Genomic DNA, 19370 nt, shown 5'->3' on the forward strand with positions numbered 1-19370 from the left:
AAATCTCTCAACATGATGATGGCACCTAAAAAGAAGTGGCCTGAAAATCCAAGACCAAGGAGAAAGACTCTAAAACAGCAGGTCTTCAGTGTAACTCAGATGCATGGCATTGATGTAGCAGTAATGTCTGAAGGTTTGTTGTTGTTGTTTTGTTGTTGTTGTTTTGTTGTTGTTGTTGTTGGTTTTGGAAAAATACAAACATATATGTAGTAAATTTTAAATGTAAATACAAAGGTTGGATTTTTTTTCTTTTTTTAATAGCTTATGTTCCCTTGTAGTTGTTATTTTATATTCTTACCTTGTGTAATTTCTCCTCTTGCATGTTTTCCATACCCATTTTCTCTGTTATGCTGTTCCCCTTCCATCTTTGAAGTAGCTGCTGTGGCATTCACACAGGTTTCCTACACCTGATATAAATGATACTCCTAACTTAAATGTATTAGCTTACACAAGCCAAGCTTAGTTTTACTTAAAATTCTGTTTCAGGTATCTTCAATATAATTTATAAATTCTACATATGGATAAGATAATATGAGAACAATTAGACTTTAAATTCTACTGTCTCTCAAAAATAATTCCTTGTATTTTCTAATTAAAAAATGAGAAAACAAACCCTATAAAATGTTGGTTGTATTAAAACATCTCTTTTATATTTCAAAATAGGTAGGTTTGAAACTCAAGCAGGAAAAGTACTTAATTTATAAGTGACTGGCATTATTTTTCTTAGAGGTGATTTAGCTCCTATGAATTAAATTATTTTGCTTTTTTCTTTCCTGTGATAAAATTGTTAGCCTAGACTGAATTGCTTGGCCAAAATTTGATCTCTTTAAATAACAAATAAGATTTTCATTTTTTTCCCTCTAGGTAAGGAAGAAGAATTACTGTATAAGGATACCACCACAAATGAAAAATTAGAAAGGAGTAAAGAATATACATACCAATGGCTTCATACACAGGTTGGGGTTCAAGAAACAACTAGTTCCAGAAATATGAAATGGTGAGATCATTTCCTTTAAATTAGATTTTTGTATTGTAAATACATCTTGAAAAGTGAAACCTAGGTTAATTGTGCTAAAACAATCATGACTTTACACAGCCAAAGGCCAATATACCATATTGCAGATTATAAAAAGACCTCTTGTATAGAATAGGTTTAATCACTCTTTATATTTTTTACCCTAATATATTTGAGAACTTTTGTTTCTACAGTACTTACAGTCGACAGATGAACCACACAAATGATTCTGCTTCATAAAGTAAATGTATGGTACTCATTAACTGTTTATAAATATCACATGTATTGAAAGTTATATTATTTTCTGTTATTTTGTTACCATTTGTGTTTGGCAGTTAAAATAACAATTCAGCCCTGATGCTGCCACTTTACCAGTCTTGTAACTAATTTTCAATGTCTCCATGCTTTAGTTTCCTCTTATTTATGGTGAGATGATAAATCTTACTTATTTCACAGGATAGAGGTGAGCTCACTAGATTGAGGCTATCAAAAATTTAAATCCCTTAGCAACAAACAAGGTGCCTTGAACCTAATAGGTAATAACCTTTTGTTTCATTAATATATGCATTAATTTTCTAGGACTGCCATAACAAAATACCACAGGTTGGATGTCTTAAAAAGCAGAGATCTGTTTTCTCACAGTTCTGGAGGCTATAAGTCCCAGATCAAGGAGTCAGCAAGTTTGGTTTCTTCGGAGGTCTGTCTCCTTGACTTGCAGATGGCCACTTTCTCACTGTGTCCTTGTTGCCAGAGAATAGGTTCTTGCCTAGTGCAGGAAAGAATTGAAGAGCAAGGCTTAGTAAAGTGAAAGCAAGTTTGTTAAGAGAGATACAGATAGACAGAGTGTGGTCCATCTCACTCAGAAGGAAAAGCAGCTTAAGAGATCCACACTTCATAAGCAAAATGCAGGCCATCTCAAAAGGGAGAGGGAGAGAGGACACAGCTTGGGGGGATGTTTAGTTTAAAGTAGATACACACTCCATAGACAGAGTGAGGGCCATCCCAGAAGGCAAGAGAGAGAGTGACTATCAGGTGCAGAGTTGTTAGTTTTTATGAGCTCTGTAATTTCATATGCTAATGAGTCAAAGGATTATTCCAACTACTTTGGGAAAGGGGCAAGGATCTCCAGGAATTAAGCCCTCCCCCACTTTTTGACCTTTTATGGTGAGCCTAGGAACTGTCATGGTGCCTGTGGGTGTGCCATGAGGCTCAAGATCTACTGGAAGTCGAATCTTCTACCATCTTGGTTCTAACCAGTGCATCCTGGTCAATAGCTGTGTCATTCCTTCAATGGTTGTGCCCTGCCGGCTTCCCTCCTGTCTCAGCCTCTTGTGATTATCCCTCAGTCTGTGTTATCTGTGTTCTAATCTCTTTTTCTTACAATGACACCACTTATATTGGATTAGGGCCCACCCCTATGACCTCGTTTTACCTTAATTACCTCTTTCAAGGCCCCATCTTCACTAAGGTCATATTCTGAGGGATTGAGTATTAGGATTTGAACATATAAAATTTGAGGAAATAAAATTCAGCCCAAATAATGTAACATAAAGCATATATGTGTTTAACCATTGAATCAAAGTTTTAAGGAAATAAAAATCAAGAGATAATATTTTTGATATAAATTTTTAAGACTTTAATTTTAGCTATGTATATCCACAAAACAGTTTTTTTAAATGTGCTACTATAAGCATTTATTAAATTGATAAACCAATATTGAATCTATATGTAGATGACACTTTGGAAATGTTTCCAGGCATTGTGGGTAATAACTATTTAAATTAGTGACAAACAAATCCAACAATTACGAGGGTTAAAACTTAACTTAGCAGCAAGTTATAATGTGTAAAAAAGAAACTTTTTTTTAATAATAATTGAAATCTTCATATGTGATCAATTCTATCCATGTAATTTCTTTAAATATATGGGAAAAAAATGAAGAATGAAATTGAAATTAAAATAATATTTCATAATCTAGGTTATTATGTCCTATTTCATTGTAATCAAAGAAAGTAGGAATAAAGTGATTAACATTTGAGAATTATTTATTTTGCTAAGTATTTTACGTAATGCAAACATAATTATTTTGTTGGTAATAATCAATTTAGTGTAATTCATAAGATGACATTCCTAGAACTATAAACAAACATAATATAACTCATAGCTTATTACCATGTATATTAACCAGATATAAAAGGTCTGTTTCAGAGATTTTAAAGTATCTATAGAGATAATGAAATATATTAGCAAAATGTTTCAGGATGTATTTTAGACATGCTTAAGCATTTAAAATATCCTTTACTCCTAAATAAGTTATATTTAAACATATAATGCAGTAGGCAATTATTGATGGATTTTTCTGTTTTGAAAACATAATATATAAAGGAATACTTAATAAGTAATAATTTTTAAGAAAAACAAGTTTTTGAAAAGCCCTATATTAGTGTTCTAATTGTAAATAGAAGTTAATTGTGAGCATTAGTATAGTGCATTAAACACACTAAAACTATTTTAAAATAGGAAGCTTAGCCTTTCCCATAAGTGAGATATATAAGTACATGTAATAAAATATTTATAGTTACTGATTTCTCTCAGACTTTTCATTTGGCATGTCTTTCATATTCTTCCTCTACATTTCTGTAATAATATGATTTCTGTTTTTGTCACTATGCAGCAATCACTTCTTGCCTGAGTTAGATCCAGATGTACTTAATGGTGGAAGAGTTCAGCTTGTGGTAAGAAATGTGTTTAAAGTTACAGAAAAATGTTATAGACACCCATACTCCATAAACAGCACTTCAAAATATGTCCATAAGTAGCATAAATTATGAAAATATTCCAACTATATCTTTTGGGGGTTAATCTCAAAATGTTATATATTAAAATAATATATTTAATTGACTTGTAATATAATGTTAAAATATATTACTTTAAAATATTAATTCTATTGGGCAGATTTTTAAATATTAGCATGCTACCATATTTTTTAAAAAACACTCTAGACGAGAATGAAACTATTTTCTTGAATACTTCAAAAGAGTAGGACACTTGAAGAAAACAGCAAAGTACCCTCAGATAATCAAACTGGATAAAAATTAACAAGTAATTGTGAACTCAGCCACCCTAAATAATAAAGTATAAATTATTGGAACTTGAACTACTAAGCTCTAAGCACGGTGACCAGAGTGTAGACTCTAGACAGTATAACTGTACATGCACTGCAGAAGCCAGTTGTGCCATATGCTGTTAGAAGACTATGGTAACAGAAGGAAGATGGCCAATGTCGAGTCTAGAAATACAGAGCCCCTCAACACAAGAAATTTTCTATGTGTTTCCAGAAATTTCAAGAGAAGAAGGTACCCTAGCCAATGACAGAAGTGTGTGGCCTCCTTGGCAGGTGAAAATGGATGCATCAGGTGACCCTAACTTTATGACACCTTTCATTTATATCAGCCAACCAATACTTCTTGCTCAGATTCTACACTCACCAAGAAAACTGATTATAATTTAGCTTGTCATATAGAAGTTAGTATAAAAAGATAATGTACTTTCTATTGGAAACTACTATTGTTCATCCTCATGTATAACTAATTCAAGGAGTTTTCCTGAAAGAGGAGAAAAATTAGAGCAGTAACTAAAATTACTATGTTTATGAAAATATCTATAGGATATATGCACAAATTTGAAATAATCACTCAGCAAATATTTTCTTGCATTTTAATAGAGACCCCTCTGATAGAGTGGCATGCAGATAACCCTAGGAGAATTGGTACTTCAGGCTATTAACATCCTACATATTACTGAGTAACACTTTTGTACAGGTTGTTGAGCGGCCACTTTTGAGCACCAATGGGGAATATACAAGTGCCAAGGAACACCAGGATAAAGGAAGAGATATTACATTTAATTATTACACTTCTAAAAATGAATTAGAACCAATTAGGTAGATAACTAATCAAAATGGTTCTATGAGGCTAATGCTTTGACATTAATTTCCTTCCTCCGTATCCCACCATATTATACTACATACAAATGTACAACAAATACATAGCAATGATAAATGCTTATTTTTTCCATATTGAAGACATATAGCTGAACATAAAACAAGGTAAATGGTAGTAGAACAGAAATGCACATTTTTTTCTTGAGTCAAGACAGGGGAATGGATCAAGGGTTTATGCTAAAAGGATACTGAGATCATGGAAGGCCAAGAGTAGGAATCTTGCAGAGTGTTGGGCCAAAGAAATAAAAAATAAAAATAAGAAGTTATACGACTATATTCATCAGAATGGCAAAAATTAGAAAATTGGTTATTGCAAAGTGCTATCAGCAATGTAGAGACACTGATGTCCAACTGGTGAAAACAGAAGCTTGGCACAGTCATTCTGGAAAGAAATCTGTCATTGTTTATTAAAGTTGGTCGTTGTATGCCCTGTTACTCTTCAAGCCCATTCTTGGAGGATACATACATGTGTGTGTGTATATATATATATATATATTTATAATAAATATAAATATATATAATAAATATAAATATGCACATACATAAATTAGCATTATAATCATATATTAGCAACAATTTTGGAAAATTTTAACTTAAGAAACATTTGTATTCATCACAATTTTTAAAATACAAAATATTTAACAAATGTTAACATTAAGATGTGCAGGGCCCCTATGATAAGTATCAAATATTGTTTAAAAACAAAATAAAGAGATATACCATATTTATAGATAAGAAGACTGAAATTGTGAGATGTCAGTTCTTCCCAAATAAGCTATAAATTCAATAAACTTTCAGAAAACTTTTTAGTAGAGGTGGACAAATTTTAAAATCTATTGAAAAAAATAGTAATAGGACTCACACTATTTTCAAGACTTCCTTTAAAACCTCAGTAATCAAGGTTGTATGTTATGTTCACAAAGAAAGAACAAGCAATGGAAAGGAAGAGACAGTCCAGAGGAATACCATTCTTAAAAGGTTAATTGATTTCCTTAAAGGTACTGAAGCAATTGAAAGATGGAAAATTTCAACAAATGGTGCTGGACAAGTGGATAGCTACATGGAAAAAAAAAATGAATCTTGACTCCTACTTCACATCTAACTTAAAAATGAATTTGAGATGAATCATGGACCTCAATGTAAAGGCACAAATTACAAAACTTCACAAAGAAAATATAGTATGGTATTTTCACAAACCTGGAGCAGGCAAAGATTTCTCAGATGAAAAATAAAAAGCAAACATCAAAAAAGAAATGGATAAATTGTACTTCATCAAATTTAAAAGCATTTGCACTTAGAAAGACACCATTCAGAAAATGAGAAGAAATGAAAAGTCACACCACATCCTGGGAGGAAAATTCTCTCTCTCTTCCTCTCTCTCTCCTTTTCCCTCTCCCTCTCCCTTTCCTCTCTTTGTTTCCCCTCTCTCACAACCCTCCTGCAATCAGGAAAGTTATAAAAAGTTATAAAAATTATAAAAAAAGTTATAAAAAAGTGGCAAAAGATTTAAGAGACTTCACAAAGGAAGATATTTTAATGGTTAATAAACACTTTAATTTAAAACAACAAGATACTACTACACAGCACTAAAATGGTTATATATTTAATATATCTATAAATAGAGATTTATTAGATACAGATTTTATAGATATATTTATTCATTTAGTATAAGGAAATATTTATTATAAGGAATTGGTTCATTTGATTATGGAGGCAGAGCAGTCCCATGATCTGCTGCCTACATGCTACAGACCCAGGAGAGCTTAGTGATGTAGGTTCTAGTCCAAATCGTGAAGGCCTGAGAATCAGAGGGCTGCTAGTGTAAGTTCCATTCAGAGTCTGAGACCTGAGAACCAGGAGTGCCGATTGTATGAGTTCCAAAGACAGGAGAAGACCTATGTCAAGAAAGCGAATTCTTTCTTCCTTTACCTTTTTGTTCTATTCAGGCCCTAAGTGGATTAGATGGCCAGCCACACTGGGGAGGGTAATCTGGTGTACTCAGTCTGCAGATTCACACGCAAATCTCATCCAGAAACACACTCACAGGGTACACCCAGAAATAATATTTAACCAAATATCTGGGCACCCTGTGGCCTGATCAGGTTGACACATAAAATTAACTATTGTAGAAGTCATTTGTAAAAATAATTGAACTGAACAGTGGAATTTAAAAATGAGCAAAGGGCTTGACTACTAGATCACTAAAGATAATATTCAGATAGAAAGAAGCACATCAAAAGATGTTAAAATCATTAATCACTAGGGAGATTGTTAAAGCTACTATATAATACCATGATACACCTATTGGAGTGGTTAAAATAAAATGCTGACAATACCAAGTGCTGACAAATATATGGAGCAACTGGATCGCTCATACATTGCTACTGAGAATGGTTCAGCCACTGGAAAAAAAAAGTGTCAGTTTCTAATAAAATTAAACATACACTTGTTTGACTCAACAGTTTTGCTTCTGAGCATTTTTCCTAGAGAAATGAAGTTAAGTTCAATCGAAAACCTATACATAAATGTTCATAGTGGCTTTATAGCCAAAAACTGGAAACAACCCAAATCTCATTTAGTGAGTTAAAGAATAAACAAATGATGGTCCATACATGCAATGAATACACAATGAAAATGAATAAAAAGCAATAAATAAGAACAAACTTTCGATACACACAAAGACTTAGATGGATCTCAAGAGCATTATGCTGAGTGAAAAAAAAGACAATTTCACAAGGGTACTTAGTATATTATTTCATTTACATAACATTCTCAAAATTGTTCAATTATAGTGACAAGAAATATATTAGTGGTTGCCAGCAATTAGGTTGAGGAGAAAGTATGACTCTAAAGGGAGAGCAAAGGAATTTCTTTGGGAAGGGGGAACAATTGTCTATTCTGATTGTGATGGTAGTTACATGGATTTATACATGTGATAAAATGTCATAGAAACATAAACAAACCAAAAAAATAGTGCATATGAAAACTGATGAATAAGATCTGTGGTTTAGTAATGGGATTGCACCAATGTCAATTTCCTAGTTTTATTAATTGTACTTTGGTTATATAAGATATCACATATCACTGGGACAAGCTGTATGAAGAGTAAACAGGGAACTCTCAGTACCAATTTCTGCAGCTTCTATAGGAGTTGTAAATTGCTTCAGGATAAAAATTTTGAAAATGATTAAACTTCATGTTTAAGTTCTATATATTTCATTACCCATAAATTATAGCTCTGTAATCTATTATGTATACCTCACCTTTCTGTAACCAAAATAAAAATATTTTAAAAGCACTCATATATCTAGAAGTGGTACAAACAATGATGTGGAATTTTCATAATAATTTGTAATACTTTTGCAAGAACTTGTGTCTGATGCTCTACTGGACCTTTAATGAGCCCCTTTATGAAATGTCTAGGTTTTCATTTCTATTCTGAGTTCAGTAATAGCAAGCTTGCTTACTTAACAAGGAGTTCATTCGAGTGGGTGGGAAGGAGGTGGGGAGGGAGATGTAAAAGAGAAAAACAAAAATGTGAATTTGAAAGAGGATGGTGATCGTTAGATTCTGGTTTCATGAGTCTTTGTAGCTGATCGTAGGAGGACATTAAGGACAATACTTTCTCACGGGATTGCAAGCATAGTGTGCTTTGGGTGAACTCCCAGCTACTCTGAGGCTGCTTTGCTTTCCATCATAGCATTTTCTCCCACCTCAGGGTTGAATCCTAAGAAATCCTTACTTAATGATATTAGACATTATGTAAAACAATATTTTATAAGCAAGAAGTGATGATCTTTCAACTCTTCAGTTCAGTCCCAGGTAGTAATAAAAGTTCAGAGAATAATTTTAGATGAAATAAATTACCTAATACTTATGTCCTTAAAATAAAATATCTTGAAATTTCTCTGTATTTATCCTTACTCCCAAATTAGGCTTAATGTATAGTATTTTTATATTAATAATAACCTTAATGAGAAGGTAGAGATCTTTTGTGACTTTTTTAATATATAAATATGGGATGAAAGGCATTTCAGGGAATTTTATAAGTGGTAAAATATAAATATTGCAGAAAATAATCTAATGTGACCTTTCTAACATTCAACTAAGAATTAAATAATATCCTTGGTAAATAAGTGATGTTAAGCGATTTAAAGTTTCATCAGTTGCCTTTAAGATTGATTTTCATCAAAATTACTGTACTAAAATGTTTTCTTTTGTTGTGCAGACTCAAATAGCAAACCTCAATTTTAAAATCGGCTCTTATTTGCAAAAAATGCTTTGACATAGTGCATTTGTTCTGCCTGGGCAGCAGTAAAGGATTGTGGTATCATTTTGAAGAAGGTTGTTTGACAGAGCCTGTTTGTTTATTTGGGGTAATGTGAGCAGCATTCAGAAAATGCCATATTTTGTTTCATGATTGTATACATTCTCTCCCATTGCTCCCAGGCAAGACTTGTAAGCAGAGAAGACACGGATTTAGACCTTTTTTCCATGACCAGTGGAAGTGCTTTGTCTGTGAAGAAAGAAAAAAAAAATCAGGCACACAGACGCTCAGCAGGATCTTCAAGTAAGTTGTGGTTTCCTTCAGAATTAATTTAGAAATCACAAATGAATTGATGGAACCTAATGCCAGCAAGCATTCTTTTACAGATAAGGGGTAGGATGCCAGCAACCAGAACTGCCCAAAAATATGCATTTGAATTTTCTCTTTCATTAAATGTCTTCTTTTGCTATAAACAGAATTAAATTATTTCTAAAATTAACAGCATAGGTTTTTATTTTAATCGTATTCTGTGACTCAGTGGTCTACTCTCCCAACCCCCCACGGGTTATACTGAATTCTTTGATCATTTCCCTCTAAAAGAATTTGTTGAGGCTAATTGTAAAAAGTTGGATTTATATATCAAAGTAGTGGATTTTGGCCTTTTGTCATTGATTTAATAAATACTGTGGGTAAAGTTAGGTTTTGAAAGAAACTTTTAGAAACAGCAGATTTTAGATAATAACATTATACTGTCAAACCGTGCTCTTAAAAACTATTTCCACTGAATAGATGACAGTTTGTATTTATTAATGATGACTTTTTACATTTGTAAGCTTGTCACATCTATTACCTTTGATTTGGTAATATAATTCTATATATCATGGTTTCAACAGGAATTGCATTGCAGTTATTAACTCTGAAAAGAATGTAAACATTAAAAAATGTCTATATCTTAGGGTATTTAGAAGTAATATAGCCTAATTTTTTTCAAATTCTTCACTTAAATTACACCCTAGAGATTTTGAAATATCTTCTGAAGTGTTATGATATATTAATATAAAAGATGTTTTATGTAATATCATATTTTGTTAATTTCCCCAAAGTATAAAGAAAATCAAAAGTCCACACATTAACTTATACTTCATTTTAAGTATCAGTTATTCTTGAAAAAGATTTCTTACTCATTGATATTATAGTTATACACACACAAAGTCAGTATTTGATTTAATGTGAAAAATTCAGCAATCCATGGGGTGTTCTTCAGATAAATGAAAACTTCAAAATGGTTCTCTGATTTCACTTTTCATCCAGGTGCCTGGCATTATTAGATTCCAGTCATTTAAATCCCTTAATATATGCAAGTTCATTTTGATAAATTTTAATTTTGTTTTAAAATTATACTTTTAATGTGTCTAAATTTAAAAATATTTCCCAGGCTTTAAAGTTCTTAGAGTACTTGAATTTTCCTTACTTGATTATAGAATCTGGTCATGAAAGGTTGCTGAAATCAATATGGTTAAGAAATATTTTAGGTTCATTCACTTAAGTAAAATTATTCCTCTAATATAAATTTTCTACATCAACATAATATGTTAATTACAACAACTTTCAATATGTAGATTACATTTCAGAAAGAATCAATCTGTGCCATACATAGTAATGAATAATGCCGTATCCATTTTAAGCATTGCATACTTCAAACTCATATGATATCACTTTGGAGCAGTGTAGGTAAAAAGAAACAAACCAAATAAAATAAAAACAAAAGCAAAAATGGCCCTGTTGCTTTACAGAATAGCAAAGCTTCTGTTCATAATGTACCATCTGAGTGTTAAAAAATAAATAACTCAGTAAGTCAGCAACTATCTTGAAATGCTCAAGTTTCATCTTTCACTCTGTAACATTGAATCATAGATCTGAGAGTATAGAAGATCATTATAAAGAGTTCATTTCTCAACACTTTCTCTAGGAAACTGTAGGCTATTCTCTAGGAAACTTAGGCTATTCTCACTGTAATTTCAATTAGTTGTCAATAAATGACATTATTGCAAACATTACTAATCACTAAATCTGTTCACTAAGCGACAATTTAAGCTAAGCCAGTTTAGAAAAATAGAGTTTTTATTAAATAACAGAATGAGTATGAATAAATTCTACTTACCCAAATTATTGTTGGTACTAGTTTAGTATAACATCCACGTAATATAATGGTAAAGAGTGTGAGCTGTGATATCAATTTGCTAGATTTTGTATCGTGACTTAATTTCCTCATCCTTAAAATGGGACTGATAGCTACGTTGTAGAGTTGTTTTAGGATCACATGCAGCATATTTAGAACAATATCTGGCACAAAGTTAGTGTTTAGTAAATATTTTTTATAATGGCCACTTACACATACCTGTAAAAGAAGAATCAGTTGAGGTGAGTCACATGGGCTAACTAGCTCAGCTTAAAAGAAATTTAGTTTTGGTAGTTACTTGACTAAAAAAACTTGACATAGCCTATTATCCATAGAAATGTTCTAACTGTCAAAGTCCTTGGGTCCTAGGCCTCCTTGACCTTGGGCCAACCACTTCTAGCCTTGGTATTTTGAAAGCTCTTTTTCCTTCAGCTTTCTCTCTCTCAAAATCTTGTCACCTTATTAAAGCCAAAATATTTCTTTTAGTTTTGCAAGCCAGATCTAAAGAGTAGTTTATAGACTGCAGCTATACAACTCTTTCAGCCTTTGAACTTTGCTAGATATTTTGCTTTCAATGTTGATATGATATTTATAACATGTATTCTTTAGAATCAGATAAATTCAGGCTTAAAATCCCCATGCCACCATCACATGTAAATTGTGTGATATCGGGTAAATTACTTCACCTCTAAGAATGAGTTTACTATCTGTAAAACGCGAATATAATGTCTATCTCATAGAGTTTTAAGAAGAAATAAGAAAAAATAAAGGTAAAGTATGTGATATATTGCCCAGCAATAAGTAAGGGTTTAAAGAATAGTCCTTATTGTTTATATTGTTTGTTATTGTTGTATGTTTTGTTACTGTTGCATAATTCTAAACAACCTCAGAGTCTTCCTTTTCTGTGTGCCAAATAATAACAGAACCAACGTACTTACAGCCTGCCACCTGTCTCAAGCAATACTGTCTTTTCTTGGAGAATTATCCTAAGTTTTCTATCCATTTCCTTTTAGGTCTTATTGTTCTCTTAGAGGAAGCCAAGGCAGTCTCCTGCTGCCTAATTTTCTATTCTATCTTATGATTTGAATAGAAATGAAAGAGGTCATATTCTTTTTAAGCAATGTGCCATTTATAAAATGACTATGCCAAGAAACTGCCTCATTTAGACAGTATTTAGACAAAATATTTGATTTCCTTAAATAGTTTTGATTTTCTCAATTAATTTTCTATTTGATACTTAAAATAAAGGATACATTACAATAATAACAATTCTATTACCCTAGCAATTTATAGCTTAACCAATTTCTTTCAATTATCTTTTCTTATTTATAATGATTATTTTTCTTTGATAGCTAATATAAATGAGACTTGGAGAGTTTATTTAACTTGCCTTTGGCACAAAAAACTTAGCAAGGGAAAGCAGCAACTTGAATTCACCTTTTCTTATTCCGAACCCAGCACCGTATTGCCTTCTATGTTTCCATGTGCTAAAATGTGTAGCGTAGTTAATAAGAATAGAACATAATCTAGTTCTTATTTATTCATTCATTCAAGAGCCATTTATTGACTGATCATTGCTCACTATATACCTAATTCAGGCTTCCATTTGCCTTCTTCACATCATCTCTGTACTTCATACTCCATTTTCAAAGTTAGCCAGGGATTAAGAATTCTCGTACCTCTGTAATAGTGCATAGTCAGCATGAAATCAGATTCTTCTTTGAGCATGTCTGAATTCTCATAAAATGTAAGCCCTTTTAATACGGTACTGAATTTTCTGAATGTGGAAAAATTATTTTTCAGAAGTAAAGCAACTAATGTTGTTGGAGTGAAATATACTTGATTTGTACTTAGAACGACATTTGAGATTTAAGTAAAGAAAAATAATGGAAGAAAAAAACATCTAAATAAGAGAAAAGGGTAAAATATAAATATATGTTTATGGAACATTGAGGAATCTGTCTGGACCAGAGGTTCCACATACTGAATTAATGTAAAATAAAGTTAGATTTCAAATGAAACCTCATTTCACGTAAGGTTGAAAGTAAGTAGAGAAATCGGACTGATAGTAACTAATGAGGATTTCTAAAAATAACTTATTGTTTTAGAAAGCCCAAAATAAGCTGAAGAAAGACATTCTGACTCAATCTAACATTATACCATGCCTCCAATATATTGACAAGTAATTTTACAGCTCTTATCTTATAAAAGTGCAAAGTGAAATACGTGGTTTACTAGATGTCAGTACCCAAGAGTCTATGGAGATTGAGAGACTAAAGCAAAAATAGATTTCAAAGATGTCCAATAAAGTTTACTCCAGATTTACTAAGTGCATTATATTAACATAATTTAAAATATGCAAATTAAGAATTGTTAGCATGTATATTTGTGTATGTCTGTATGTATATATGTACAAATACAAATATATGGATATCTAATTTGTATGTAACTGCAGTATATTCACATAGCATGTATTTATAAGCCTTCACTGAGTAAACGTAAGATTAATTAGTACTGCATGTATCTGTGGGTCGTTACATAAACCACATCATGGGTGCAACATGGGTGCAAGCAGTCACGTGCCTACAATAAGCACAGCACTATGCAAGTTGGTAAGAAAGTACAGGGATGGAGAGGTACAAGACTTAGAATAGCCAACAGAGCATCGAACGAGAAGAACAAAGTTGGAAAACCAGCACACCCACTTCAATACTTACTATAAAGGGCAGTGCAAATTAAAATGAGATACGACTACGCACCTATTAGAATGACCAAAATTTAGAACACTGACAATACCAGATGCTAGCAAGGATGTGGATCAACAGGAACTCTATTCATTGCTGGTAGAAATGCAAACTGGCAGAGCCACTTAGTTTCTTACAAAATTAAATGTTTTCTTACCATATGACCCGGCAGTTGTGCTCCTTGGTATTTACCCAAAGGAACTGAAAACTTACGTCAATACAAAAACCTGTACATGGACGTTTATAGCAGCTTTATTCATAATTGCCAAAATTTGGAATAAACGAAGATGTCCTTTAGTGGCTGAATTGCTGCTAAATAATCTGTAGTACATCCAGGTAGTAGAATATTACTCAGAGCTAAAAAGAAATGAGCTACCAAGCCATGAAAAGATATGAAGGAAACTTAAATGCATATTACTAAGTGGGAAAACGTCAACCTAAAAAGGCTACATACTGTGTGATTCCAACTATGTGACTGATAGTCTTGTAAAGGCAAAACTCTGGAAACAGTAAAAATGACAGTGGTTGTTGGGGGTGGGGGTGGAAGATGAATAGGTTGAGCACAGGATTTTTAAGCAGTGAAAATACTCTGTGTAATAATACTAAAATGATGAATACATATCATTCATCATACATTTTTCCAGACCCACAAAATGTACAGAACCAAACACCAGGAGTAAACTGTATTGTAAACTATGGACTTCGGGTGATTAAACTTTGTCAACTTATTTTCATCAATTGTAACAAAGGAACCTCTCTGGGGAGGGTGTTGATAATGAGGGAGGCTGTGCATGTGCAGGGGCAAGAGGGATATGGGAAAGCTCTATGCCTTTCCCTGTTTTTCTGTGAACCTGAAACTGCTCTGAAAAAAAAAAAATAAAAATGGGGAAAAAAGAAAAGAAAAAGATGAAAAGAAAAGCTCAGAAGGGTGTTCGTTGCCAGTTATTGCCTGAGACTTACTTCAGAATAGGTGGGATTTAGAATTTAATTTTATAAATAAATTGTCCAGAGTTAAGGAGGCAGAAAGACTCAAATCTGGGTCTTCTGAGTCCTTGTGTAAAGGAAAGGTATCAACTGTTTCCTGTACAGCTTGTTTGCATCATAAGTTTTTGCTTCTGTCTGTCTCAATTTAAAGATGGAACAAAAAGACACTATTATAAATTATGATATTTTAAGTACAAAGATGAATATGTGCCTAGCACATAGTAAGCACTTAAATTTAGAAGATAAATGTATTTATCAGCCATTGTTGCTTTTCTCCTGTATCATACATTCATATCACCTTATTTCTTAATGGATATTGTCTTCTCTAGAACAAGGGAAAACATTTCCATTAACATTTTATGGCCTTCTCTTCAAACTGTATATATGAGATTTATACTAATAAATGGTTAAGATATTAAAGAAAGGCTGTAGTATATTATAAATAACATTCTATGATGGAATTCAATCAGCATGAAGATGGAATTTTGAAGGACTTAGCAAGGACTTAGCCTCTATCAGCGAGGAAAATCTAAACAGACTTTCTTTCAGATTCTGTCAGCCACAACAATGTGGTACTAATTTTTTATATTTCTTGTTTATTCTCCTCCCCTGCCAGTGTGTATGTACCAGAAGGGCAGGGAATTTCATGAACTATCCTAGATACCTAGACCAACTCCCTGGCGAGTGGCTCTTTGATATATATTTAATGAGTGAATTAATAGATGAATGAATGAATGAGTATGACCGTCCTCTCACTGCATAAGAACTAGAAAAGTAAATATTGGACACTTTCATGTTCCATACTGGGAGGCAGGCGGTACTGACAAAGGAGGAGGGTGAAATATTTACTGTTTGGTAGACATTCAGCAGTATCTGAAGCTTCTAAGAGTATCTGACCTGCTCAAAATCCTGGTACCATTATCATTAACTAGCACAATCTATCTAAATGGTAAGGATTTCCTTCCTGGTGAGTCTTTCAAACAGCCCAGTCACAAGATGCAAGTTCCCATGGATCTAGCCTACATGAAACCAGTCCTGTCATTTGTTCATTCAAACATGTTTATGACATGTTCCTTGAAGGCCTACTGCATCACACAGAGGAAAGTCTGGCCTTCCTGGAGTTTATAATCTACATAAATATATACTGTGACATTCTGGGTCCAATCAGGAGATAGCTATCATACAGTAGGTTAAACAGGGAAATTTGAAGTATTATCTGTACTAAAGGAGCAGCTATAAAATATAAGGAAACTCTATATAGTACCCTAGGGCTGAGGAAGACAAACTTGGAAGGAGTTCAGACCTCATTGGAGAAGGTGTGGTTTGGCCAACAAATAGCTGAGAAGTTCCTTGGTTTAGCCAGACCAAAGCTGGTCTGAGTTACTGGGCAAACAGTAGGCGACTCTCTGGAGTAAAGGAAGGTCATGAGCAACAGGCAGCACAAGCACACAGTGAGAGTGGACTGGAAAAGGGCAGGAGGCGGGCAGCTTTGGTTTCCCTGTGGAGAGAGCACACCGGTGATGTCTGGGTCAAAGCTGCAAGGTTGCAGATGGATTTTGTTCTAGGCCTGTGGCTCAGACAGGCTGGATCAGAGGTTCTCAAACCCAGAGGCCAAAGCCGCCACCCCCACCTAGGCCAGAAATTGCAAAGCCTCTTCCCCCGGCAGTGCCTCTTCGGTACCCTCTACTGAGAAAGCTTCACACTTTTCTCACTTTAAAGGAGAAATACTTAAAGGAACTCTTATCAAAAAACATGTCATGAAGGATGTATTCATTGCTAAGAGGCAATACATAGATAACTGACGTATGAATATACTTAATCAGTACTCTCTGAATATTATCATGTATATATGTATATGAATTGTAAGTATATGGATGAAAGAACTCTTAAAAAAAATTGGACTCACTGTTCTCTTCAGAAGAGATGCACAGCTTGGACCAAATTGAGGCCTCATATTTTACTCAGGGCATCTTAGGCAAAAAGCATATTTAAGTGAGAAAAATTGCAAAAAAATTTTAAAATTGAGGAAAAGCATAAGAAGACCTCAAATTGTTAAGATGTTTTCCCATTATTCTTCTTTCTTTCTTCAAAGTTTTATAAACTATTCCCTATTAACTAGGGAAAACAATTAAGTAGGGAATTTAATAAAGTATAGTATAGCCCTCCCTACACTGGAATCATGAAGTACAGAGGTGAGGGGTGATTGAAATGTCAATTGCATTTTTAAACACAGTGGGAGACAGTGTGGTATTGGGAAGAGGATGTGTTAAGAGATTGGGAAATCAATGTCTAGTCCTTCCGTGGCTCCTTGCCAGCTTGTTTGTGACCTGAGGTAAAAGGCAGCCTTGAACAATGGAAAGAAAATTTGGAGTAGGCCAGACTTGAGTTTGAATCTCATTTTTCATATATATATATATTTTTGTGAGCCTAGATGAGATACTTCAGGGTTGGTTTGTCTATTTAGAAAATATCATGGTGAAAATTAGATGAATATATAAATATGTATTTTGTGCTCATGTAGAAAAGTGGGAGGGGGGAGAAAAACAAATATAAATAATATCCAAGAGTTCTTACAGCTTTAAAATTCCGTAATTCTGCAACTAGAATAATAAAACTTTATATATGACAACTTTCCACTTAAAAAGCAACATATATAAACAGTTCATGCAACTTAACATAAAAAAAATAACTGGATTAAAAAATGGCAGAAGAACTGAATAGACATTTTTCCAAAGAGGATATGCAGATAGCCAACAGTGACATGAAAGGATGCTAAACACTGCTAATCATAACGGAAATGCAACCCAAGACCACAATGAGATATTACCTCACACCTGTCAGAATGGCTGTCATCAAAAAGTGTACAAAAAACTCTACAAAGACAAATGTCGGCAAGGATATGGAGAAAAGGGAACCCTCCTACACTGTTGGTACAAATGTAAATTGGTGCAGCCACTATGGAAAACAGAATAGATACTTCTCAAAAAACTAAAAATACAACTACCATATGACCCAGCAATTCCACTCCTGGGTATATAAATATTTGAGAAAAACCACTAATTTGGAAAGATACATGCACTCCAATGTTCATAGCAGCAGTCTTTACAATAGCCAAGATATGGAAGCAACCTAAGTGTCCATCAGCAGATGAATGGATAAAGAAGATGTGGTATATATATAAACAATGGAATACTACTCAACCATTGAAAAGAACAAAATTTTGCCATTTGCAGCAACAAAGATGGACTTGAAGGGCATTATGCTAAGTGAAATAAATCAGAGAGAAAGACGAACACTGTATATTACTTACATGTGGAATCTAAAAAATACAACAAACTAGTGAATATAACAAAAAAGAAGTAGATTCATAGATACAGAGAACTAGTGGTTACCAGTGGGAAGGCGGGGTGGGCCATAGAAGGGTGGGGCAGTGGGAGGTACATACTATTGGGTATAAAGTAGGCCACAAGGATGTACTATACAACACAGGAAATATAGCTAATATTTAAATGGAGTATAACTTTTAAAAAATTGTATTAGAAATTTTAAAAAGCAACAATTATTTCTGATGTTTTATCATATGAAAATCATGTTTGTAACTGAACATTTTCTCCACGCCAGAATACTTCTAATTTTTGTGAATTTAATTAGTAAGTGCCTTGGTGTATTCCTCTTTGGGTTGATCCTGTGTGGGACTCTCTGAGCTTCCTGGACTTGGGTGAGTGTTTCCTTTCCCAAGTTAGGGAAGTTTTCAGCTAGTACCTCTTCAAAAATTTTCTCAGGTCCTTTCTCCCTTTCTTCGTTTTCTAGGACCCCTATAATGTGAATATTAGTGTGCTTCAGATTGTGCCAGAGTTCTCTTAAATTATCCTCATTCGTTTTCATTCTTTTTTCTTTTTTCTGTTCTGCAATGGTGATTTCCACTATTCTGTCTTCTAGCTCACTAATCCGTTCTTCTGCCCCGTTTAGTATATTCTTGGTTCCTTCTAGTGTGTTATTCATTTCAATAATTTTATTCTTCAACTCTGAGTATATTCTTTATATTTTCCAGCTCTTTGCAAAAAACTTCACTCTGTGCATCTATACTTCTCTTGAGTTCTCTGAACATCTTCACCATCATCATTCTAAATTCTTGGATAAATTGCCTATTTCCTTCCTCATCACTTATTTCTTCTTCT

At 33.3% G+C, this 19370-nt stretch overlaps 1 protein-coding gene and 1 long non-coding RNA gene across 2 annotated transcripts in view; one reads left to right on the top strand and one right to left on the bottom strand.

Moving 5' to 3' along the window:
- The window catches only part of LRRIQ1 (leucine rich repeats and IQ motif containing 1), a 171021-nt gene that overhangs the window by 138858 nt on the left and 12793 nt on the right, over positions 1–19370 (top strand). The window contains exons 24-26 of the mRNA XM_010975087.3: positions 865–997; positions 3690–3750; positions 9468–9588. Of these exons, the coding sequence (XP_010973389.3) occupies positions 865–997; positions 3690–3750; positions 9468–9588 (315 nt within the window). The remainder of the gene's footprint in view (positions 1–864; positions 998–3689; positions 3751–9467; positions 9589–19370) is intronic.
- Positions 9313–19370, bottom strand: part of LOC116156262 (uncharacterized) — a 38164-nt gene continuing 28106 nt past the window's right edge. The window contains exon 3 of the long non-coding RNA XR_010383143.1: positions 9313–9534. This is a non-coding gene — a long non-coding RNA (uncharacterized LOC116156262). The remainder of the gene's footprint in view (positions 9535–19370) is intronic.

Source organism: Camelus dromedarius, chromosome 11, assembly GCF_036321535.1.
Source record: "Camelus dromedarius isolate mCamDro1 chromosome 11, mCamDro1.pat, whole genome shotgun sequence".
Lineage (NCBI taxonomy): Eukaryota > Metazoa > Chordata > Mammalia > Artiodactyla > Camelidae > Camelus > Camelus dromedarius.